This window comes from Chinchilla lanigera, unplaced genomic scaffold (assembly GCF_000276665.1).
Source record: "Chinchilla lanigera isolate Chin_1 unplaced genomic scaffold, ChiLan1.0 scaffold00014, whole genome shotgun sequence".
NCBI classification, from domain to species: Eukaryota; Metazoa; Chordata; class Mammalia; order Rodentia; family Chinchillidae; genus Chinchilla; species Chinchilla lanigera.
In genome coordinates, this window is record NW_004955415.1 from 5,026,030 (window position 1) to 5,050,750 (window position 24,721).

Consider the following 24,721-nt stretch of genomic DNA (forward strand, 5'->3'; position numbering starts at 1 on the left):
CGTTTCCTGTTCCACTGTCACCTCTCATCACTTCTCTGCTCTCCCATACACACCCTGCTTGCTGCCCTGACAGGACTGAGCACGCACGTCCCGCGTGCTTGCTGGCCTAGGTTCTTGTTGTCCATCTCTTCCGTGACAGCACGGCTCCCAAGGGCAGGGTCTACATCCACAGTGCCCATATAGAATGGTTCAGCAGCAGCCACCAGCCGAGCAGCTGTGCCTCCGAGGCCGGCAGAGCTCCTCCCAGTGGCTGGCCATGCCTTGCACTGAAGGTGTGCAGTGCAAGTCAGACACTGGCCCTGGTCTTAAGAGGCCCCATCCAGGTAGGCATGTTGGCATGTGTCTGTCACCCAGCACTCTGCAAGCCTGAGGTAGAGGGGACCCTGTTCAAAAATAAACAACAGAAAAGGGTTGGGCTGTAGCCCAGTGTGGAGGCCCTGAGTTCAATCTCCAGTACCCCCACCTCCCAAAGAATTGTGGTACGAGAGCCAACTCAGGGCAGACTTGCCGTTAGCATCATCCCCGTCCTTGTGATTCCATGCATGTGCGTGAACCTGGGTGCAAGTGGAGGGAAGCAGGCTCTTCACCCCCACTGCCCCCTGTGTGAAGTGTCCCAGTTTAATACTCCGAACTGCCACCAAAACAGCCCAGAGTCAGGTAAAGTCAAACCAACAGAACCATCGCGGAGAATCCACTGTGCAGACGGAAATGGAAGTTTTACCAGTGTATAAACATCGACATCCCAGACGCTTCATCACCACAGGAAAGTAAAACCCAGTGCAAGCTGTGGAGAGACCCATTTCAGCACCCCAGGGCCCCACCTGCGGAGGACTTGCACCAGCTCTGTCTGGGCGTCAGCGGTCTTGGTTATCAGAAAGTCCCTTCTGGGGCTGGGGATTTAGCTCAGCGGCAAAAGCGCCTGCCTGGCAAGCGCAAGGTCGTGAGTTCGGTTCCCGGTACCGGAGAAAAACCAAAAAAAAAAAAAGAAAGTCCCTTCTGAGAGGTCAAGGCAAAGAATGGAAGAGACCTGCAGACAGGTCCCAGGAGGTCAGGAGAGAGGCGTCCCCTACACCAAAATATCCCCAAAGAACAGCTAAATGACGGCCTTTCGTGACTCAGTCTCCATAAACTTGTCTCACACTTTTCAGAAGCAGCTTCTCTTTCGGCCTGTGGAGTCTCTTGGGGTTTCTGCGCACTTTGCATGTAGGAGCCAGTGTGTGAAGGGCCTTTTCCTTCCAAACCAGAGAAGCAGCCCTGGGCTCCCTCCATCCCAGGGGAGCCAGGGCTGCAGCTTCAGTATGTGTGAGCAGGGATTCGTGGAGCTTAGGGGAGTCTCTCGCTGGGAACCAGGTAGGACTGTGTTCACCTTGGAGAGTTCTATGGCTTCAGCCGGTAGCAGTCAAGGGAAGAGGCACCCATCCAGGAATATGAGGGGACCTGGAGAAGACAGCTGCCTCAACCTCTCCACAGGGTAACAAGAGCTCCAAGTAGCCAGGCATGGTGGCACAGGCCTGTTATCCCAGCAACTTGGGAGGTTGAGGCAGGAGAACAGCAAGTTGGAGGTCAACCTAAGCAACTTAGCAAGACTCTATCTCAAAATGATTATAAAAAGAGCTGGCAATGTAGTTCAGTGGCACAGAAGCCACAGCCCTGCCCTCAAAAAAGGCCTCCATTGGTAGAGGTGGAACCTTCAGGAAGGTGGTGGACTCTTCATCCGCATAGGATGACTGCTGCATAAGTGGAGACATGCAGGGAGAAAGGCATTGTCTCAGTAAAGTGGTGGGTTCTGTTGCTGAAGTCGTGCAAGCAGAGGTTGGGTAACAATTTGGCAAATCCTCTACCCCTGAGACCCCCTGAGCTTTACACATACCTCAGTTCTGTCCCCTGTCTCTAGCCCTGATTCCTACCAATTCTATCCAAAAGACACAGCTTGGAGGCAATCAATAGGTAAACAGTTATGTATCGGACCAGGCCACAACCTTTGAATCAGAAACTAAGTTCCGCATGTTCTTTTCAATGAGCACAAAACTTGGTCAAGTTTTACCTGGGAGGGAGCTCGTAAACAGCTACTGATGAAATTATGAGGACCTGTGATCCAACCAGTTTTTTAGAAACAACATGCCACTGAAAGCTGTCCACACATATTATTGAGAATTGTATTTTTTAAAAGCATAGTACAAAAGATATGTGGTATTATCCTGCTGAAGTAAAACGAAGTGTCTGTGTATGGGGTGGGGTAAGTAGGGGCATAGCAGGTGCCTTGCTGGAGGTTGTATTTGTGTTCATTATCTCCCTGAGTTTGCTGTCCCGACAAGCCAGGACAGAAAGCCACCGTGGTCTGCCCGAAGCTAAGATGCTCTGGGAATGGCGGGGGAGTGCGGGTGGCTTGTTGTCCAGGCGAAGATGTGACAGACCTTTGTGCAGCTCTCCAAGGAAAGCCAGCTGCGGAGGTGGAGGGAACAATGGGGCAGTACAGCCCTCCCCAATCTTTGTGACAGCCTGGCGGCGATTGCCAGCAGGAAGTGGGAAAGGCTTGGATCGAGGGGTCACACAGTTGGCTTGCAGCCTGTCTGTTCTGGGGGAATACTGGCTTCCACCCCTGCGGCTGTTTTTGGAGTTGTGAACCTGACCCACGATTTGGGATATCACCACAGCGAGACTCTGCTCTGCTGCTGTGCCTTCCCACACCAGTTAGCACATTGATACAGGACCAGGTGGGACTGCACACCGCTCCCATCGCGGAAGGATCTGTGCCCTTGGGTGAAGAGAGAGGTGATGAGGTGGGGAGAGGACTGCTGGGCTTCGTGGTACATGGACATCTGAGCCATCAGGACAAACTGGGCCACAGTAATGGCATATAGATGTGCAAAGCAACACCTCCATGACACATGTGAGTGTGCATGTAATTGCACGTGTGTGCCAAAATGCAGTTTGGAAGAACGTGGAACAGTGTTCAAGAAAGTAAGAACAGAGGTTGGGGGTCTCTGGGTGGTGGGAATTTGGGGGATTTGGGCTTATTTATTGTTAGAGTTTATGTCTGGATACCCCCCAGGAGCCTCCTGCACTCATAGGTGGCCTTTTGGAAGGTAGCAGGGATATGAGGGCTTGCAGCTGACTTACTGTTGGGAGGTGGGGTCTGGCTAAGGAGGCAGTCACTGCTGGCCTGGCCTGGAAGGATCTAGCTCCCTTCCCAGCTCCTTTTGAGCTCTCGCTGCTCCCTGTGTTCTGTGCCATGAGCGGCCTCCTCCGTCAGTCTCCTTGGCCACAACACCCTGCCTTGGAGCCACAGACTGTGCCCTGAAAACCTCTACGAATCAAAATAAACCTTTCCTCCTTTCATTTGTCACAGTTGGGTATTGTGTCTGAGCAATGAGGAAAGTGACGAAGACGCTTCATTATAGTTTTCTGTATTTGATGTTCCCCCATTTTCTATTAGTAATTTTTTTTTTTTACTATTGGGAAAAATATCAATATCACCTTTAAAAGGGCACATGAGTCCTTGATAGCTTACTTTGTGTGAGAGCTAGTGGAGTGTACAACTGAAAAGCTAATGTAGCCTTCCCTGCGTGATGGTGGAACCATCCAGGGTCCAGCCGTAGGAAGCAACCCACTCCTGCTCACTGAAGTAGAACGTGAATTACTACAGGGAATTGGGTACTCACACGGTCATACAGCCTGGAGATGCTGGGTCTAGGCAGGACTCCCAGGAGAGACTCAGATATCACTGCACAGCTCTCCCACTGGCCAGATGCCACCCCACTGCCATCAGAAAGCACTGGTGATGGTTAGTTGTATGCATCAAAGTGACTAGGCTGAGGGATGCCCAGGTAAACACTTCCTGATATGTCTATGAGAGTGTTTCTGGAAGCAATTGGTACATCACTCAGCAGTCTGAGAAAAGAAGATCTTCCCTCAGCAGGGTGGGTGGATATCAGCTAATCAATCCATGGAGAGTTGAATGAAGTGGTAAAGCAAAGGAATGACAAAGTTCTTCTCTCTGGTATTTATTTATTTATTTACTTACAGTGCAGGAGGTTCCTACCCGGGGCACTGTACCACTGAGCTACATCTTTGGCCCTTTTTACTATCTTGAGATAAGGTCTGCTAACTTGCACAGCTTGGCCTTGAATGTCTGATCCTTCTGCCTCAGCCTCCCAGGGAGCTAGAATGACAGACGTGTACCACCACATCCTCACCTTCTTTCTGTTCTTGAGCTGGGACATCTACCTCCTGACCTCAGATGTCAGAGCACCCAATTCTCAGTCTTCAGGCCTCTGGGACTTACATGAGCAACTCCCCTGGTTCTTGGGACTTGGAACAGGCTAAGTCATACTTGCAGCTTTCCTGGGTGCTATCACAGCTTCCAAATAGCAGATGGTGGGACCTTCTGACCTCCATAACTGCATGAGCCAATTCCCAGAACAAACCTCCTCTCATATATCTATATTTATCCTCTTGGTTCTATTTCTCTGGAGAACCCTGACTAATTCACAGTGGGCTCAGGGAGGGGAGCTCCACTGCTGACTCTGAGAACATGTTGCTGTCTCCAAGACCAAGGAGGCAACCACTCCTGCCTCTGCCACCACCACCTCCTGGCACTAACAGAGCCAGCAATGGTCCTACTAGCCAGCCAGGGCTGCTATGAACACTACCATGGGCAGACAGGCTTCCACAGTGGGGTGCATTGTCTTGTGGTTCTGGATGGAGGGTGTCCAAGGGCAAGGTGTGGGCAGGTGTTTCCCCCTATGGCTCTGAAGAAAGAATCTAGTCTTTCCCTCTTTCCCAGCCTCCAAGGGGTTTGCAGTCTTTAGCATCCTTGGCTTGACGACACGTCACTCTAGTCTTTGGTTTTATGTTCACATGGTCTTCACCCTGTGTGTGTCTGTCTTTAAATTCCCCCATTTTAAGGACAACAGTCATAAAGGATTAGGGATCCACTCTAGTATGACTTCACCCTAACTAATTACATCTGCAAAGCCCTATTTCCAAATAAGGTCAAATGTGGAGGTGCTGGGGATTAAGACTTCAACACATGAATCTGCCCGGGTGGACAGAGTTCAGCCCTGTATGTGGGGCTGGAGCATCGCTGAGGACAAGCCCATGTGGTGGTGCTTGCAGCAGCTACAACAGAGCAGCAGGAAAAGAAACTTCCTCCAGAGCCTTGGGATGTCTGGGATATATAGTTTTGGCTTGTGAGATTCTATAGTAATGAAGGTATTCTACAAGCAGGTTAGAAAGGAAACCAAACCAAACCAACTTAGATCCTGTACCCTGTACCTGCCACCCTACCTCTGGTCATATTACAGAGGCAAAATTTCATGCCACTGGGTCCATGAGCCAAGGATGCTAGAAATAGCACTGTCTCCAGAAGCCAAGAGGACAACGAAGGGGCTGGATCCCAGTACAGTCATGATCAGTTTCTCCTCACCAGGTTCCTGCCGCCTCTATTTCCCTTATTTGACTGTTGTGTGCACATGCAGTCAAATGCAATTCAGTCTCCATATTGCACGCTAAATGGTGAGAAGGACCTAAAGAAAGAGGCCAAGCTCCCTGCCCTGCTGTGTCACTGACTTGCTATGTGTCAGGGTCCTCTGAGGTCCCCACCTGTGACAGGGTCATTACTCTCTGTCCACGTGGCGGAGGCTGTGCAGGGCCCTGAAGACCACAGAGCAGGGATCACACTGCATAAGGTGCCTCTCCCCCATTGCTAGCTGGCTTGTTAAGGGCTGAGACTTCGTCTACTGCCCTTTTAAGCAGACATGTCTGAGTCTCTACTGTATACACAGACAGTGCTGTGCTCTGCACTGGGGGAGGTGCAGAGGCAGTGCAGCTCACATCTGATACAATCAAAGGAAAGAATATAGTAGGCTGTATTCACTAACACTCTTATTGGGGAGAAATGGAAATTCAAGTCTTTGTGGATTTGAAACAGAAAGGAATTCATTAACCCATGTGACTAAAACGTCCATGGGCAGATTACTTTAGGTATGGCTAGATCCAGGGATTCAGTGTTCCTGGAATCTGTCTCCCTCTGAGAACTGAAAGCAAAAGGAAGACAAGAAGGAGGAAGAGAGGAAAGGAAGGAGGAAGAAAGATGTCCTCTGCAGACGCGCCCAGTGGTAATCACACCACGAGAAAGCGGCACTGTGACATGAGAGGGCTCAGGGAAACAGATGGTTTGAGAAGTGGGAGGAATTAATGCACACACGCATTTGTTCATTTACTTATTCAGGTCTTAAACATTAAAGTCCTATTCTAGGTTTCCCACTTAACGAGGCCAGCTGCTCCAGAGATAAAGACAAGCAAGGCCCTGCGCCCAGAGAGCTCCTCTGGCTGTTGGAGGCGGGTAGCAAGCCAGTGACTGGTATGTGCAGCGTCACAGGGTGTCCGGGGGATCCTGAGAGCTCGATTTCTACTGGGAGACGGGTGGTGCTTGTGGGAAGCAGGTCACAGGCACTCAGTGAAAATGGCAGGAAGGGCATTTGAAGACAAAGGAAACAGTGTGAGCAGAAAGCCAGAGAATGAGTTCAGAAAGGCTCAGAGGCTGACTGCCGGGGTGACACTGGGGGCACGATTTCCCCAAGCTGGGCTTCGGCTTTCCCATTTGTGTAATAAACGGGTTGGGTAACTGGCAAGTGAGGAAGGGGAGGGAAAAACAAACTCCCTCCTTCTCTCCCATCTTTCCTCCCTCCCTCTCTCTCTCTCTCTCTCTCTCTCTCTCTCTCTCTCTCTCTCTCACACACACACACACACACACACACACACACACACACAGATGTCCATGCTGACTCAGGAATGGCCGTGTTTGGAGACATGGCAGGGTCTGGGGATTTCCTTGAGTGGTGGGAGCCTGGGCTGAGCTTGTCTCGGAGCCTTGAATAGGTGGCTATATCCATATCTGGAAGAGTTAAGGAATTGTCATTTCACCATCCTGGAGTGGGGGGCCTTGCTAAGACCTCTGCACCCCAGCTTGACTACAGGAGGCTGGAGGCCCTCATCTTCATAACGACTCTACCTCACCCCACAACAGGGCCCTCTTCTGATGTCTTTGGGCAATGAATGTAACCATAGTGACAGACACGGACCTGGAGCCGGGACCTCACCTGTTTCTCTCCAGGGAAAGGGGGTCACTAGTCATGACTGCTATTGTAGGAGGATTCAATTTGACATGGACAACAAGAATGATGGGATGATTATTTCACCTCCTTGCTGTAGAACAAATCCACATTCTTGCCCCATATATGAAAGAGTGATGCTAGTGGAGAGGAGTCGGTACAGATGATTTCCAATCGGGATTAGAGAAAATTGTTTTATATGTCCTTCCAGGCCTCGCTCCCTCCAGCTCTGTGTGTCCATCTCTCCCCCGCGCTGTGGAGGCACCTTCCCCACCTTCGGCCCCCACCCTTGCCCACATCTCCCATCTGACACTCCTCAGGGCTGCCAGCTCACTTCGGGCCTTTGTAAACCACCCAGGGCTGTTAAACAAATCCTATAATTAGAAGCCAGGTCTCCTGAATGAAGTGAAAAATGTAACTTTACCCTCTGTTTGTTCCTGGATGCTCAGCTCGTGTCCCATGACCCAGAGAAGCTGTGACCTTGGATCTCCAAGAAGCCTTAATAAGGTAATGTTTATAAGGCTCTTGACTTTACAACTGCTGAAGTATAATTCTTAAACGAGGACAAGCGTAACTCCAAGTGACCCCCTCCTTCTGCACCCCAGAGGGGAAGGATGGTGTCCCCCTTGTGATATGGAAGAGCCCCAAGATTGGGAGTAAAGAAGTGGGTTCTGGTCCTGACTCTGCCGCTGCCTGGCTGTGTGACTTTCCATCTGCATCTGTCCTTCTCTGGACTTCTATAAGAGAGGCAATGGGAATTGTCCTCAAGGCCTCTTCCAACGCTGACGTTCTTTCTATAATTGATTTCCTTCTGTATCTAACACTGAGTTTTATCTCAAGAAAAGACTCTCTTTCAAATTCCATCTTTCTTTTTGAAACTCCTAAGGAGAACTTGGAAACAAAACTGCATAAATCTGGTTTTAACCCCAAGGCCTCTCTGGTGACATAAATGCATGAAAAATACTATGAAGATGACTAATGGGGGGAAGTGACAATTCCTTAACTATTCCAAGGGGTGAAACTGGTGCACTTGAGGAAAACACGGCAAGTACCCGGGCTGTGACGCCCGCAGAAGGCAGCGCCACTGAGCAGCACAGCGCCAACTTGTGCTACATGTTCACATTCTACGCAGACACCCCTGGGCCAAGGGCTCATTTTACAGATGAGAAGCTGAAAAAGAAGGAAAAGAGGGACTGGGGATGTAACTCAGTGGTAGAATGCTTGCTTGCTATGTGAAGGCCTTGGGTTCCATCTCTAGCACCACAAAATAACCAAAACAGAAACAAACAGAACATCTCACAATGAAAAGGGTAAAGGGTCTTAAAGCCCAGCTGCATGGGAGGATTCACCCTGCTCACAGTGAGCCTGCTGTGGGATGCAGGTACGTTTCAGCAGGAGTCACCGTATACTGAGGTGAGGGGTTCTTGAGCTCAGCACTGAAGATCCGGACCTCTTGGGCAGGCCTAAGACAGCCCTGGTGGTCATACCTGGTCATGCCTGGCCATCTTCCTAGTGGAATGACAGTGGCCGCTCTTGTACTAGCTATACAACCACAACATAGGGCTGGATTGCTGGTTCCTTCACTTTGAATCTCGGCACCAGATATACTGCAACTGTTCACTATTCACTGGGGCACAGAGGGCTGGGAGCTGTCTCGTGTGGACCAGGAAATTTCTGGGGAGAATTTTGGAACAGAAGTGATCTTGGGGCTTAACCTTCCTAGGAATCCAAGGACCATGCAGAAGCTCCACCCACTGCAAGCACAGAGAAGGGACCCACATCCAGGCAGAGGCTCCTACCCCCGAGTGATAGAACCACTACCAGTGTGGGACCAGACCCTGAGTGAGAGGGTGACCCTAACACTGTCTCAAGGCCCTGCCATCTGGGGGTGGGGCAGTAACCTCAGCAGTCTCATGCTCATGGGTCCCGTTTCCTATTCATGAGCTGGGTCTTGATGGTGAAGTGACACATCCATGGGCATTTGGGAGTCTGAGCAGTGCCCAGAAACCACAAGCCTTCTAACCTATGAAGTCTTCAAGAGGAAAGAATTTGCTCAAGGGAAGCATGTGGTTAGAGCACATTTCAGGGTCTGTTCTTGTCTTCTGCAGATCTGCTGTCTACAACTCTGACCCTGTGTGCTTGTGGCTCTGAGTGTCCTGCTGAGTGACTGCGTAGAAGAGTGCGTGCTGCCAGCAGGGCGCCTTTCAGGGCTAAGCCTCCTGCGTTCGGGGGCTGCTTGTCACTGCAGCACAGTGCTACCCATCTTGACTGATACTGCTTGCTATGGGCCAGGGAGGTAGCTTTGCTCTGGATATTCTCAGACAGCCAGTTTGCACTCAGCAGAATGAAGGAGCAGGGACATCTAAAGCAATGAGTAAGAGACCAAGGAGCACTTCACAGAAGTATTAATGAAAAGCCAACCAAATGCCCGATAGTCCTGGGGGAGTGGTTCCAGAGCGCGAGGGTCAGAGCTGACTCTCGGAGTTGAGAGAAAGAAATAAGATATGAAGGAATCTCCTATGGAGGACAAAAGTTTTTTTTTTTTAACATAGCTGTGTGATAGACTGAGAGCCAAACAATCCCTGTTTTTTTGTTTTGTTTTGTTTTGTTTTTGTTTGTTTGTTTCCAAGCGTATAGCACTGGGGAGAGGGAGACCAGGGTCAGCCCGACCCCTGCATTCTCGTCCGAGCTGACTCAGAATGTGCGTCCGTCTGGCACGAAACCCTCCTGCCAGATGCATTTCCCCCTGTATGGATGCGTGCGCAGCGCGGGCAGCCATGGCTGGAAGTGCCAGCCCTCTGCCCTCTACAGATGCTGCCTCACCGTGGGACACCCGCCCCTCACTGCCACTGGTCCCGATGCTCATTAATTCCCCTGAGCTGGGGCCAGGGTTGGGTTAGCTGGTGTCCAAAGTGAGCTTGAGCATTAGGCTTTCATTCCAAGTCCGGTCTCCTGTTTCCCCCACTGCGGTGGTGGCAAGCAGGTTATTTCCCTCCCCTGGGCCCCTTCCCTCTTCTAGGAAATCTTTGTGTTCACGTGGCTGGATCCAGGGAGTGAAGAGTCTGGATGGAAAAGCGGTTCTCAAACGGTGGCTCGCAACATGCGAGACGCATCGCGCTCGTCACCGGGCCACTGCCGTAAGCCTCTGCCTGGGCCCAAAGTGCTCCTCTGCCTCCCTGCACCAAGAAGCTGCCCTCTCCCACCGCAGTGATCCCCGGGGCTCCCTTCCTGGGAACCAGACTTTGGACACGGTCAGATTCCACACCAGCCACTTCTTCCTCTTTGCTCACAGTATTTATGAGAACTGAGCTTCCAATGGAAAGTTGGCAAGGCTTCACATTCTGGAGACAGTGTACCTTCCTCCGCATGCCCCGAGGGCCAGGGTCACAGGCTTCCCAGCAGATCCAGCAGTTCCCACAGATGCAGGAGTGCCGGAGACGGAGAGGAGAGGGCCTAGCAGAGTCCCTGAGCCACAGGCTGGTCCTAAACTATTGGCATTGTCATATCCACCACGCTCAACTAGAACACGGCTCAGAGTCTCAGCTGTCCCTCGCTTCACCCCAGGCCGGGGACAGTGAGGGCACAAGCATGTGTTGTTAAGGATGTGAATGGACCCTTGAGAACCCGCGAGGCTCCTCACTGCCAACAGGCTGATGTCTTAACGGTCGCAGCTCACAGACACCAACAGAGCCCAGCAGGACAGACGCTTAGACTACCTCCAGGGGCGGCCACTCAGCCCTGGCTCTCACAGGTCCGGGTCACAGAGACGAGCCCGGCAGGGAGGCCACAGTGCAACTCACTGTTGCCCTAAGACTCCGTGTGTTTTCTGGGGTCAGGAGGATGGGCGCAGAGGCCCTGACTATGGTCATTAATGCTGCTTGCTCAGGGGGCTGTCATGTGTCTCAGAGCTGTTGCTCGTCCTACAAACTGTGTCTCATGCGTGGCTAGCCGCAGGGTGTCCTTCAGCAACTTCTGCACTGCTCTTCCTGGCCCCAGGCTTGCTGTCTGTGAATATGACTGGCTCATAGCCTTGACAGCTTTTCCAAACAATATACAAACAGAGCACATATCCAAGACACCATCCATAACACACAAAGACATGCACCAAAACAAGCGCTGTCTGAGCGAGTAACTGCAGCCGTACCCAGGAACAACTCTGACCGGTTCTGCAGGGCCAGCTCGATGCTGAGGCAGGGGACCCTGAACCCCAAGGTGAGGAGCTGTGAGGAGTCCGTCCCTGTCTGCCCTGCTCCCAGACTCCTGTCCACAGCCAGGATACCCCAGCCCGCTCCTCACACCCCACGGCCTGGCCAAGTTCCTCCACCGGCTCCCCACTTTGGGGCCTGAAGGACACATTTCACAGGCTGTCTGCCCTCTTTCCCTCCTTCTGCTACAGGGTGGGGCCTCCGACCCCAAATAGACACAGAGTCACCCAGCAAGAGGAGGGGCTGACAGCTTTGGGGAAAAAAGTCAGAACCCTGGATCTTGTAAATCCAGACGTCCTGTAAACTCTGACCAGAGCATAAACATCCCCTGGGACTGGGGGTGCGGGGAGGGCTATGCAGTTGGGCAGGGGCCTGGGGACCTCAGCTTCCCCAGGGACAGCTGTTTATTTCACATCCTTTACTGGCTTCCGAGGGCTCCTTTTTGCCCCAGGTCTGGTCCAATGAAGGCAGGCAGCCCCACAAAGATTCCAAGGCCTTGGGCAGAAGGTCCAGACTGTCCAATGCTGGGAGCTTTTGTTTTTGTTTTGGAGTACTGCGGATTGAATCCAGAGCCTCCACACCAAAGCCTCCACACTGAGCTATATTCTCCCCCTCCACCCTATGCTTTTTTTTGAGACAGAGTCCCACTATGTAGTCCAGGCTGGCCTTGAACTTGCAGTGATCCTCCTGCCTCAGCCTCCCAAATGCTGGGATCACAGGTATGCACCACCTGGTTCTCTTTTTTTTGAAACAGGGTCTTGCTAAGTTCCTCAAGCTGAGCTCGAAATCTTGATCTTCCTCCTGCTCAATCTCCCCACGAGCTTGGGATCACAGGTGTGCATCACCACACCCAGCTTGGAAGGGAACTTTTAAAACTCAAGAAGACCATCTCCTTCTTCATCCTGTACACCACTCCCAGCGTCCCAACCAGTCTTCCAGGCTCTACTGGGCAGAGGGAGAGCTCTCACCTTTGCAGGACAGTCCATTCTATTCCTGGCAGTCAGAAAGTTCTGGGACTAGAGTGGTTCTGTGCCACCAGACTGGGCAGCGCTGAGAACAATGTGTACAACAAAATAATAGCAAGGCCATGCCCCGAGTGGCCACTCTGAGCAGGCCCTTTGGGAACATGGCCTTGCCAGCCTGCCCACCTTGAAGACTAGGCTCAGGGAAGTTAAGTCACTTGCTCAAGGTGTCGCAGCTGCTGCACTGGGGGCAGGGTGGGTTGGGGTGCAGGTCACTTTGGTTCAAAGCCTGTGCTTTAAATATTAGTCTAAACTGGCTCTTCACAAGAATCAAAAAGCAAAAATAGCACATACTCCCACGAAAACAGCACACGACAAACAAGAACACACCAAACCAAACCAAGTTACAATGAAAACAGCCCACACTGGCCAAATATTAGTACTGCTGAGGGAGGTCATCACCACAGACCCTTCATAAGGGTCCTGCACCACAGGCCCTGCAGAGAGGCTGGACAAGGCGCCCCCCGCCTCTCACAGTCTGGGGAGGGTGCATGCTCACAAGGCACTCGCTCGAGTGTGGAGTCACTCTGCGACCCAGGAGAACGAACTTGGTGTCTTTGAGCTAGACGCTGTCAGAAGGATGGTCTCAGCACTCTGTCAGACCGCCTCACCCCTACTCCCACCTTCTCGGCTTTCAGGGGTGCAGGCACTGGCGCCTGGCCTGGGCAGGGGGAGCGATGATATGATAGCCCCTCTGCATGTTCAGGGGCCGCCCATTCACCCAGGCCTTTCCCTTTTTTGAGAACTGGCTGGGGCTGTTCCCACCAACAATGTTCCCATCCAGGGAGCTTAAAATAGCCCCTCTTGGCTGGGGCTCTGGAGTGAGCAGTGAGGCAGGCATTTGTGCAAATATGGGCCTAGGAGACGGATTCCTGCTGGGGGGGCACGGCAGAGGAGCCAGGCTCTCGGGTGGGGGTGGGGGTGCACCCAGCACAGGCGACTTGCAGCCTCCACCTTTCTCAGTCTACTTGGGCAAGGCTTTAGACCAAGTCCCTTGTGTCCTCCCAGGTGGGCCACTGAACGGAGGCCTCTGCATTCTTTCACCGGCTCCATCCTCGTCCTGGCCTCTTAAGGCCCTTTCTCCCTAGGAACACCACAAGCATCCCTGGAAGCCCAACTCACACCTCTTTTAACACTGGCACTGACAGTTTCGGTACCAGTCCCTATGCTCTCACTTTGGCCGGGCACAGCATTAAGTGCGTGCATTCACCCGTATCATCTCATTTGAGCCTCTCCATAATTGATGGAGAGTCAAGTTTCATTGGCTCCACCGTGCAGAAGGAGCTGAAGGCTAGAAAATTCAAGCGACCTTCCCAAGCCCACAGGGCTGTGAGGGAGCAGAGACAGGACTGACTCAGGTCTGAGAACTGAGGAAGCTGAGTTTACCCTGGGGTCTGCGGCTCCTCCTGGGGGTCCCCACTGTTCTGGAAGCCCACTGGCCATCCCAGTATCACTGCTGCAATTGGTTTGACCCAATGCATCAAATACTCAGTGTATTCTCTTCCACGTGCCAGAGATGCTGAGCTTCTGTGCCCGCAGCCGGGAGCCCTCAGAGCCCCCTCCCCCCATCGCGAACTCTAGATTGGCCTGGTTGGGCCCAGGTTGTTTGCGGGTGTTGGAGGAGGCTGTGGCACCCTCCTCGCCTTACTCCACTGCAAGGTCCTGGAAGTGAGGGTTCGGTGAAAGCTCTCCTAAAGGACAGTACCCCGGCCTGGCAGTCAGTAAGTAGGTGGGTGCTAAGTAGCAGCCTTGCCATTACTGTCATTTTTGGAGCATTATGGCGTGGACGCCATATACCCAGGGCTTCGTGCACAGTAGGGGGCCCGAGCCCTCATTCCACACTGGCAGGCAGGCTGTGTATTCCCGCCGTGCTGGGACGATGTCTTGGGCCCTGGTCTGCCTACATCCCGGGTTGCTCGGCAAGCCGGCAAGCCAGGGCAGCACAGGCCTGACCTCTCTCCGCGGGCTTCGCCGCGCTCCTCGCCGCCGTCGGGCTTCCTACGGGCGCCACCTGGTGGTGATCGCGGCGCGGCTTCCCTTGGGTCTTGGAGCAGGCTGGCGCCCACCGACTCCTTCCCGACCCCTGTTCCTCCACGCGGACTTGTCACCCTTGTGCAGAGACCCAAGGGCCCTGGCCTCATGTGCGGGAAGCCCCTGAATCCCTGACTCCTGAGCCTCCCCCGCCGGGCCGCGCTGCCCGGTTTGCACTCAGGATGTCCCTGGGGCAGATGACCCTCCAGTGGTTTCGGGACCAAGGCAGGAGGATGGCCCAGAAATGAGAAATCCAAGGATAGTAACTGAGCACCTGCCTTGGGAACCGCTATGCTCCCTACTGTGAGGGACCTAGCTCTCCCAGCCTAGCTCCTCGGCTCCTGCGGACCAGCCAGGAGCCCTAGTCTGGCCAGGGCTGTCCCTATAGACTTGAGGGAGGTGCAGGGGAAAGAACTGGGTGACCCGGTCCGCTCCCAGCCCCGGCAAACCCGCTAAGTGAGCTTGGGTAGGTAGGGTCCCTCCCTCTCTGGGCTTTAGCCTCCTTTAGTAAAATGGGTAGAGGGAGTGGGCTAGATAGGGGGTGAGGACCCCGCAGCTGCCAGACTGAGTTTCAGGTTGAAATGCAGATTCCTGGGTCTCCTACGTCAGGATTCAGGCTGAGACCCCAGAATCACTATCAGGAGCTGAGGCCACTGTGCTCTGGCTGTGGGAGGCAGAAGGCTGGGGTGTAGGTGCCAGCAGTCAGGAGACTGACGGTGTCAGCGGTCCTGAGGAGCCCCTGCAGCCCAATACGCCACTCTCTGTGGATATGGGGAGAGGGTGCCCAGCTGCAGGGAGCAGCAGAAGGCCACCGAGGAACACCGCCAGCTGCCCCCCTTGCCTCTCAGACTGACCCTTTCACTGGCTCCGACGAAAGTGGTGGAGGGGATGGGCCGGCCAGGCTGGGGGTGGGGGCCTTTGTGGCCCAAGGAGGTATTTTCAGAGTCCCCCTCCCTCTGGAGTTTCCAGCGACAGAACGGTCTTGTCTAGTATTTGACCAAATATGGTGGTATCTCTGGAAGCGCTCGGGTCCCAGCCAGCTTCTCAGCTATGCTGTGGAGACCTGCCCTGGGCAGATTAATCTTGTGACACTCAGGAGCGCCTCTCGCCCTGCCTTCTTCCCTTTGCCCATTCCTGTAAATGGCCAGGACTGGCCCTCGGCAGCACAGGGCAGTGCTGGCTTTTGCAGTGGCCTTCCGTCCTCCTCACACTCCCCCACTCCTGCCTCCCTGGGTGGACTCGCGCCCGCACACGCCCGGCTGCTCACTGGAGGTGAGAGACCTTGGCCAGCATGTGAGTCCAGGCCCTGTGGACCCCGGGGTCGCCTGAGCTCATGAAGTTGTGGCCTGAGTCTGGAGAGACTGGAACTCTCAGCCAGGAGGGTGGGCGTGACGGGCGGAGAGGGCATTTGGCTGAGGGATGAGAACCATGCTAGTGCCAATGCAAGTCAGAATGGCTAATGTTTGTAATCACAGGTATAAAATAATTTTATCATAGTGTTTATAATAAACAGCAAAATATTTATTGAGCACTTATTATGTGTCAGGCACTATGCCAGCTATTTAGCATGAGTATTTCCTTTATTCCTTCTAGCAGCTTTGAGGGGCAGATAGAATGATTATTTCTGTTCTAGAGGTATGAGACCCAAGGCTCAGACAGACTTCTGCAGCAATGGGCTGGGCGATTGTCTGTGGGCGTGGCTCCCATTTTACAGAGAGGGAAACTGAGATTGAAAGAGAAGGAAGGTCACAAGCAGCACCTAGGGGCCAGGCCCCGGGAGGGCACACCTCGTATATATAGGAGAGCACACTGTTCCAGGAAGGCCAGATCTGTCAGCCATGATGTCCTTCTGGACCTGCAGTTTGGCTCATGTGACACTCACAGCTTCACAGCAGGCTGGCTTTGTGCAGGAAACGTCCCAAGACAAACAGTGTGGGGCGGCAGATGAAGTTCTGGATGGGAACCAGGCACCATCCCTAGGTCTGTCACCACTGTGCAGATCCCTGTGCTCCAGCCTCAGTTTCCCATCTGCAGAGTAGAGGGGTGCGCCCGCAGCTCAGCCCAGTGGGGCAGAGGGGAGAATGCCCAAGGTGGCTTTCCTGGGAGATAGGGCCTGCCTGCTGACCTCAGCCCACACCCTTTCCCCACCAACCGACAGCCCAGCCCTCCTCCACCCTCACCCTGGCCATCCCCAAAGCAAACGAAGCTGATTGTCTTAGCTGGCCCTGTGGGTGCTGGCCAGCCAGCCGGCCGCAGGCCACAGGCAGAGGTGCCACTGGCCAGAGCGCCACCAGACACACAGGGCATTGTCCCTTGGTCAACAGCCCCTGGGCACCTCAGCCCGGCTCCTGGCCTGCCCCCACACCCCTTGCCGCCTGCCTCTGCTCTAGGCCCAGCCAGCTGGGGCCCAAGGCTCCTGGCTGATGACGAGCCCACCCACCCACTCCCCCGGCAGCCCCCTGGCAGCTATAATTGCTTCGCTCCATCCTGTTGCTGCCATTCTCTCCACAGCGGCATCTGGGGTTCCAGGCGGCGGCAGCTGCAGGCCGACCGCCGGCTTGGCGGGATGGACTGGCCGTACAACCTGGTACGTGGCGCACCCCCACCCCCACTCCTTTTAGAGCCGGAGCGCTGTAGCATTTCTGTCCCATTGATTAATGGCTGTCTCTGTTTGGCTTGGAGTCTGCAGAGGTGTATTTGCCCTCTGTCTTCTCTAGGACTAGAGAGAAACAGAGACTGGTCTCACAGCCTGCAGCCATGTCCCGGAGCTCGGGCTCTGGCCTGGGGCTCGGCCATCCACACTGAAGCTCTTTCAGGGCGAGGCATCTGGGGAGATCCTGGCAAGCTCAGAGTCTGGGGAATTTCCAGGCTGCCTCCTGGGCCTGGGGCAGGCTGTGTGACCTTGGGCAAGTCTTTCTGTTTCTGGTTCCCTTCTGGCAAGTGAGGGAGGGGGCTCTGAGTCTCCTCTGAGCGGAGAGCCAGGGTTGAAGAGTGGATATGAAGCCGGGCATGGTGGCACACGCCTGTAATCCCAGCACGCTGCTTGGGCTGCATGGCGAATTCAAGGCCAACCTGAACTACATAGTGAGACCCTGTCTCAAAAAAAAAAAAAAAAAAGAAAAGTGGCATATGAGAAGCTCAGATGAGAGAGCCCATTGTTAGGCAGCTTTTTTTCACTAGAATTTAGGACCAAAAAGGGCAAATTTCGCAGCTTGAATCTCTTGTAGCTGTGTGCCAGGAAATGGTTCTGCCAAGAGGGGCTTTGCTGGAGTTCATTCCTCAGGGTCCAGGCTTGCTGGGAGGCCTGGATCAGTCAGGGCCTGTAGGCCGTGGGGGAGGGATGCCAGGAAGGCGTGGGCCCGGCTAGGTGCAGCCAGAGGTAAGACTCACCTGGAAGTTTGTCTGGCCAGCTCTGCCTCCTACCCGGCAGGTACTGGTGGGTCCTCTTCCCTTGACCTCCTGGGCAGCCTGGTCTTTCCCTGAGAGCCACAGGCTTTCCTGATGTGATGTGCCTGGGGAGGGAGGTGGCCAGCAGTGGGGGGGGTGGCCATTAGTGGAGTGGAAGAGGGCAGTGCCGGGGCCCCAGAGGTGGAGCCCCACGGGGAGCTGGGGACCTGCCTGGCTCACCCTGTTCATCTCATGCTCCCCTCCTCCCACCCCACACTCCTTTTCAGCCTCACTCTTTCACCAAAGCTTGTGATCGACTCAAACCTCCTTGCCCTGTCTTTCCCCTGCTTGGAAGACATGTCTGTCCCTGTGTGCATGCCTGCCTCCCTCATCCCGCAAGCCTCACCTGTCACGTCCCCTTGTGCAGACTGCTGCCCCAGCACATGGTAAGCAGGAGCCCAGCTCTTCTCCAGCCACCCTGCATGGGCCCATCCCTACACTTCTCACAGAGCCATTTCCCCTCCTGGCCTGTCAGCTACACCAGCTGGGATGGTGCCAGTCACCCCTTTACTTGCATGTGCTCCCTGAACACCTAAGCGCCCAGTATCACAGCAGGCTGGAGGGCTGAGGGGTAGGACAGCATGTGAAAACTGACTCAATCGATGCCCTCTGGGAATCTACGCTTCATAGGGGACAGGTATACAAAAGGATTACATGTGCAAATGTCAAATGCGGGTCAGGCAAGTTGTGGGGGTTAAGAGAATCCCAGACTGTCCAGAGGCATCCCTGAGGCAGTGACGCTAGAGCCTCATAGATGTGTGAAGGTGAGAGTCTAGGCCAGTGCAAAGGCCCCAAGGTAAGAAAGCAAGGGACCAGACAAGGCCACAGGCTGGGGCTGAAGATGGGAGGGGCCTGGGACACCTCTAAGGGCCCAGTGAAAGGTGTCAGGCAAAGGTGACATTGCGCATTTGCCTTTCAAACAGTTGTCCCTGGCCTTGGCCCTCAGCACTGAGTGGAAGAGCCAGAGGGGTTGATAAGAGCGGCCGGGAGGCTGCAGATCCCCCGGAGCTGCAGGGGAACCGTGGGGGTGGGTAGGAGGTGCCCTGCTTTCAGAACTTGGAGACGAGTTGGATGTGAGGGCAGGAAGAAGGAGATGTCATTGGTGCCATCACAGAGCAGTGCGCAGCAAGTGAGGGTGGATGGGGACAGCCTGGGCGCGGCAGCTGAGGGGGCCCTGCAGGGGGTCCCTCTTCCTCTCCTCCCTGGACCCTGAGCCTGGGCCCAGTGACTTGGCTGTCCCGCCTCTGACCAGGGTGCTCTTTTCTCCCCAGCTGCTCCTTCTTGCCATTTCCATCTTCCTGGGGATGGGCCAGCCCAGGAGCCCCAAAGGCAGGAGGAAGGGGCAAGGGAGGCCTGGGACCCTGGCCCCTGGGCCTCACCAGGTGCCCCTGGACCTGGTGTCGCGGGTGAAGCCCTACGCCCGCATGGAGGAGTATGAGAGGAATCTAGGGGAGATGGTGGCCCAGCTGAGAAACAGCTCCGAGCCAGCTCCGCGGAAGTGTGAGGTCAACCTGCAGCTGTGGCTGTCCAACCGGAGGAGCCTGTCTCCTTGGGGCTACAGGTAGGCTGGGGCCTCCCCACTGTCCCTGTCATCCGGACAGGCAAGACCTTGGGTTCAGAAATCTCAGTACCTGGGTTTGAATGCTGCCTCTGTCTCTTACTGGGGGTGAAGCTTTGGGCTAGCTGACTAGCCGTTCTGAGCCTCAGTTTCCCCACCTGTCAGTGCAGGTGATAGTGGTCCCTTCTTCACATGCGTGTTCACAGCATCTCCATGCAGAGCACTCTGCTTTTGCAGCAGTCCCAGTGTAAGTGCCTGCAAGGCTTCCCCAGATATTACTGTGTCTGGCAGTGGTGCCTTGTGCACACTTCTCAGTCACAGCTTTCATGAGACATTGCCGGACGCGTTCATGCCCTTCCTGCCACGGCAGGGACATTCCTAATGCCTACATCAAAGGCACCTGAGTTCTCATGCCTCACTCAATCAGTGCTCCAGGGTGATGCCCAGAACACGGCAATGCTGTGTGCATCTGCGCATGACTCAGATGCGCTGTGGGGCTTTGACCTGGGAATCAGTTCTAAGGCACCGGGGACGAAGCAGTGTCGTACCTTGGTTCAGGCTCCACTTCCTAGCTCAGTGCCTGGTACACAGAAGGAGCCAAGTGTATAAATAAATGTTGAAATGGGGTCACTCACAGGCCCAGGCCAGAGATATTCTAGCCATGCAACTTATATCCGGAGGCCCTAGAGTAGCACCGGTGACTACAGTATTCTGTGACGGTGTAAATTCTATTGGCCTAAGGTGGCTACTGCACAACTGAGATGTGGCTACTGAGACTGGAGAACTAAGTTTTGATTAATTTAAATTTAAGTTGGCACATGTGGTCAGTGGCTACTGTATTGTACCTTGCAGCCCTGGAATTTGACCTTTGGGAGTATCGTTAAGGATCTTCCAGAGCCCAGTGTCCCACACTTTCCTGTGTGACTGAGCCGCTGTTGGCTGTCTGTCATTCAGGAGATTCTGCATTTCTAACCAGCTCCCCAGCACGATGAAGGACTGTGGATGTGGCATATAGGGTCTCCTCTCCCATTTAACAGAAGAGGAAACCAAGGCATGGGGGAGGTTACAATCACAGAGCAAGTTCCTGCATGCTAGGTTTTGCCATAGCAGCAGGAAGGAATGCATCTGTTGTGCTCACAATGAGCTAAAGTCCAGGGCAGGACCACTCACACCGTGAGTAGGTAAAAGTGCTCATGAATAAGTACAAACTACAGCCTAAGTCATAACTGAACCCAGGTCTCCGGGCTCCTCTTACAGGGGGCAGTAGGCTTCAGTGTGCTTGCATTTTATTTCTATAGATTAAGCTCCCTCAAAATATAAAAGTGGGGCCAGGGAACAGCGGGAGGCTTTACCTCCGGGTGGTGCCCACAGAACAATCCAGTACTGCGATGGGCATCTTGCTGGGTGAAGGAGAAAGCCAGCACTGACTGGTGATCCTGAGCCGGGAAAACCCGGGGGCAGGGACTTTCCTAAGGTGATCTTGTCTCCAGTCTCGCTGTGGGAACCCCAGCTCGCGGGGAAGGCATGGGGCCGGTGAGGAGGTGCTTTGCTCTTCCCAGCCCGCCTTACCCGCGCCCTCTCCCGCTCGCTCCCCGCAGCATCAACCACGACCCCAACCGCATCCCCGCGGACCTGCCCGAGGCGCGGTGCCTGTGTCTGGGCTGCGTGAACCCCTTCACCATGCAGGAGGACCGCAGCATGGTGAGCGTGCCGGTGTTCAGCCAGGTGCCGGTGCGCCGCCGCCTCTGCCCGTCGCCACCGCGCCCCGGGCCCTGCCGCCAGCGCGCAGTCATGGAGACCATCGCTGTGGGCTGCACCTGCATCTTCTGAGCACCCGCCCTGCACTGAGCCGCGCAAGGCTGATGAGACGACGCTGTCCTTTGTAACGCAAGCCTTTGGCTTTGCTCTTTGTGGCTGAAAGTAAAAATTGGGGTGGGGCTTGGAGCTTCTTGGAGTCAGATATCAGATCAATATAAAGAAGATTTTCCAACATTCTGAGTTCTCTAACACTGAGCCATTTGTTTTTATCGTCTAGGATACCAGCATATTTCGTGTAGTTTGTTTACGTAAGCCTGTATTTCAGCCATATTATTGACGTTTTGTTGGCATAAACCGGCATAGGCGTTGACAAGAGCTAACTCTACACTAGGAGCTCGTGGATCCTAGGAAATTAGCCTCTTTGCAGCCGTGAGCTCTGGGCTTTGAAAGAGTCCAGCGAGGACTGAGCCTCTGGGGGCTCCACGAGCTGACCCCCCTCTCTCATTGTAGAAGTCTCATAAGGTCTCTCAGCCCGGAGATTCTCTGCAGAGCAGACTTCTGCCCAAAGAAGGGCCTCCAGGTTGCCCCAGAGCAGGCATTTCCAACTGAGTCAGCAAGCCCCTAGTATATGTGTGCTTTTCTCTAAATTGAGGATTCCCGGCTTTGAACAATCAAGGCTTGAGAGGCAACACTGTAGATCATTGTTTCCTCCAGCCCTGCGCCCGAGGGCATCTGGTTAGCTGGTTTGGTGGTGTCAGTGACTCTCAAACTAGCATCAGAACCACAGGGAGGGCTTGTGAAAATGGATTGGTGGGCCCCAGCCTCAGAGGTTCTGATTTAGCGCTGCACTATTTTTCATTTTTATGCATTGCCTTCTCTTCATTGGGTGATGCTCCGGCAGGTCTGGGACCATACTTTGGGAACCACTGGCTTCTATCAAGAAACTGCTGATTGAAACAGGCAGTGTGACCAGCTTGGCCTAAGCCCATAGGCTCTTGCTCCTTGATGCTAACCCTTTGCTTCCCCCTTCGGCCCCTTACAATTCAAATCTCCTCCTGGACCCTCGAATCCCTGCCGCAAATCCTCAATCAGCTGTCCTGGGGCCTAAAAATACCCTTCCTCCCAAGGACAGCTGGGCCACTCGGCCTTTCTGGGGGTGAGAATAGCTAGGAGTTAACCTCAATGAAAGGGCCGACCGCTCGGTGGAGGAATACTTGACCTGGCTGCTCGGGCGTCAGTGCTTAAAGCAGCTTTAGTGCTGGATGGTTTAAGGATCTAATTCATGAAAGCCAATGGTTAGGTATGTGCCTGTCTGGCATCGTAAGTAACTTACCTTTTTTGGTATTGTTCTAGAGTGGATACTGGTTAAAATTACCCCAGGAAGCTCCGGCCTGGTTCCAGACACATGGAAAATAGACTTCGTGTGCTGGCCCTGCCGATCCCTCCAGCAGTCACTGTGCCTTCCCCCAGGGTTGTTTGTCTCTAAGGCTGTCACAGTGTGCTCTCCGGGTCTTTTTTTTGTTTTCCTTTTTGGTGCTGGGATTGAGCCCTAGGCTCATCCATGCTCAGCTTGTGCTCCACCCCTGAGCTACACCCACAGCTCTGCTGTCCAGATTTTAATACTTTAGGCCCACAGGAGGGGCATAAGGTGCAAGGCTTTTGGGGGGTGAGGTTGTGGGAAGAGCTGGGTTGCGAGAGATTTGCTCCCAAGAGATCCATGTACCCCGGGGGGCTCAGGGGTTGGGGGGCCCCTTCATGGTGAGAAGTGCATGTCATTCTACTACAGCATCAAAAACAGAGATGCTCAAAAAATGCCAGTTATACATGGATGCTACTTTTTCATCCTTCTGGGCTTCTGGTTCTTTCTTCCTTCCTTCCTTTCTTTCTTTGTCTTTCTTTCTTTTTCTTTCTTTCTTTCTGTACTGGGGATGAGACCCCGGGGCTCACATATGCTAAGGCAACTCCTCTACAATAAGCTATATCTCCAGCTTCCTCCCACCCCATCTTTTTGAGACAGGGTCTCTCTATGCAGTTCAGGCTGCCCTTGAACTCACTTTGTAGCCTCAAATTTGCAGCAATCCTCCTGTCTCAGCCTCCTGAGTGTTGGGATTACAGTCATGTGCCACTAGGACTTGCTTCTGGTTGTTTATCATGACTGAGCAGGTAGAATTTAGGGATCTCCAGGGTCTTTTCTATAAGGTACCTTTTTCCTGGGGGACACTAGGGATTAAACATAGCATTTGCACTGAGCTACATCTCTGACATCTCACTCCTTAATTTTTTATTTTCAGACAGGCTCTTGCTAAGTCATTAAGTTGCCTAGGCTGGGCTTAAACGTGCGATCCTTCTGGTTTAGCCTCCTAGCTTCCCAGAGTGCTGGGATTACAGGAATGCACCACCACACCTGGCTTTTAGTGTAACTTAGAAGGTTGACTTCATGAGCTGGGGCAGGCAGCTGACCCTTTTCAGTGCCCTCCCCCCATACTAAAGGCAGAGCAGGGAACTCAGAAATTCAGAAAACCAAGTCTACATCAAACCCCAGAACTACCTTTGGTCTGAGTCTAAACATGTTTCCTGTTTTCACTCATTAGTGAGAAACTCCTACTCATGAGATGGGGGCCCCACCTGTCTTACCATTGCGCCTCTAGCCTCCAGTGCAGCACCCACTGTGGGATAGGGGTGTAGAGTTTACTGAATAAACCCAGAGACCACTAGGTGCTGAAGATCTGCCCCAGCTCCCTCAAGTGCACCTCCATAGGTGAGTCCCCCGTAGGGTATTCCTCACTTCTCCACCCGCCACTCCTGCCTGCCACACTGAGCCTTCCTCTCCACAGAGTGCTGGCACTTGGTGTGAGTCACCTGCTGTAGGAGAGGAGGTTCCTGTGAAGGCTTTCAAGCGCCTCCTGCACTGTACCAAGGATCACCAAGGATCAGTGGCCTCTTACATGTTTTTTGAGCAGATTAGAGGGCTCTCTCTGCAGATGGTCTTAAATCCCCGGGGTTGAGGGGTTTGGGGGCTTCTGCTTTGCCTGGAAAGGAGAAGGGTGGCCTGGCCAACGGTTTTCTACTGGCTCTTTTTTTGGTGGGGGCGCGGGTTTCTGGTACCGGGAATCAAACTCATGACCTCGTGCTTGCCAGGCAGGAGCTGTGCTGCTGAGTTAAATCCCCAGACCCTTCTGCTGGCTCTTGTTCCCCTTTCTGGACTTTCTCTCCTTTCCCTACCTGCAAGGAATGGGAAGCTCCAGCGTTCAGATTTGGGCTTGGGGAAGTGGGCGGCAGGGCATTTGGGCTGGCTTTGATTCTGAGCGGCTTGGGCCTGCCCACCCAGGTAGAAGAGATTTCCAAGGCTGCAGCCAGTCCCACTGCCCTCCCGCTGGGACACAGGGCCCAAGTCCCCCAAGGGCTGAGGGGCAGGTTTAACTGCTTCGGTTTGCATCGCTGGTGCACACAGCCTCCTTAGGGATGAAAGGAGGGGTGAGTAGAATCATTTTTTATTGTCCGTCTGGCCCAATACCAGCTATCAATTACACCACAACAGCTCATGCCGTCTTCATTTAAAAGACCATCAAAAGATGCCGTCACACT

At 53.8% G+C, this 24,721-nt stretch overlaps 1 protein-coding gene and 1 long non-coding RNA gene across 8 annotated transcripts; one reads left to right on the forward strand and one right to left on the reverse strand.

Moving 5' to 3' along the window:
• The first annotated feature begins 11,240 nt into the window (after positions 1-11,240).
• On the forward strand, positions 11,241-21,376 carry Il17b (interleukin 17B). Of its 7 annotated transcripts, none has more exons than XM_005380610.2 (4): positions 11,241-11,327; positions 16,885-16,960; positions 19,092-19,381; positions 20,977-21,376. In XM_005380610.2, exons 2-4 carry the CDS (start codon positions 16,940-16,942, stop codon positions 21,206-21,208), a joined length of 543 nt encoding a protein of 180 aa, XP_005380667.1. In that variant the 5' UTR covers positions 11,241-11,327; positions 16,885-16,939; the 3' UTR covers positions 21,209-21,376. The 7 variants fall into 7 exon arrangements, with proteins under 7 accessions (XP_005380667.1, XP_013367561.1, XP_013367560.1 ...); XM_013512106.1 differs by lacking the exon at positions 11,241-11,327 and adding an exon at positions 12,006-12,039; XM_005380608.1 differs by lacking the exon at positions 11,241-11,327 and adding an exon at positions 15,562-15,645.
• Positions 15,715-21,099, reverse strand: LOC102025902. Its single transcript, XR_260268.2, has 3 exons — positions 21,011-21,099; positions 17,764-17,885; positions 15,715-16,401 (listed from the first exon to the last, which is right to left on the reverse strand). It is a non-coding gene; the product is annotated as an uncharacterized LOC102025902 (long non-coding RNA).
• Positions 21,377-24,721: the final 3,345 nt, after the last annotated feature.

Bases quoted from the DNA above. Each gene is read 5' to 3' on its own strand.
- Il17b (XM_005380607.2), top strand. From the start codon at position 15,514: ATGGCCAGGACTGGCCCTCGGCAGCACAGGGCAGTGCTGGCTTTTGCA. The intron at 15,646-19,091 runs GTGAGAGACCTT...TTTTCTCCCCAG, and splicing joins CGCCCGGCTGCTCACTGGAG to CTGCTCCTTCTTGCCATTTC. The intron at 19,382-20,976 runs GTAGGCTGGGGC...CGCTCCCCGCAG, and splicing joins CTGTCTCCTTGGGGCTACAG to CATCAACCACGACCCCAACC.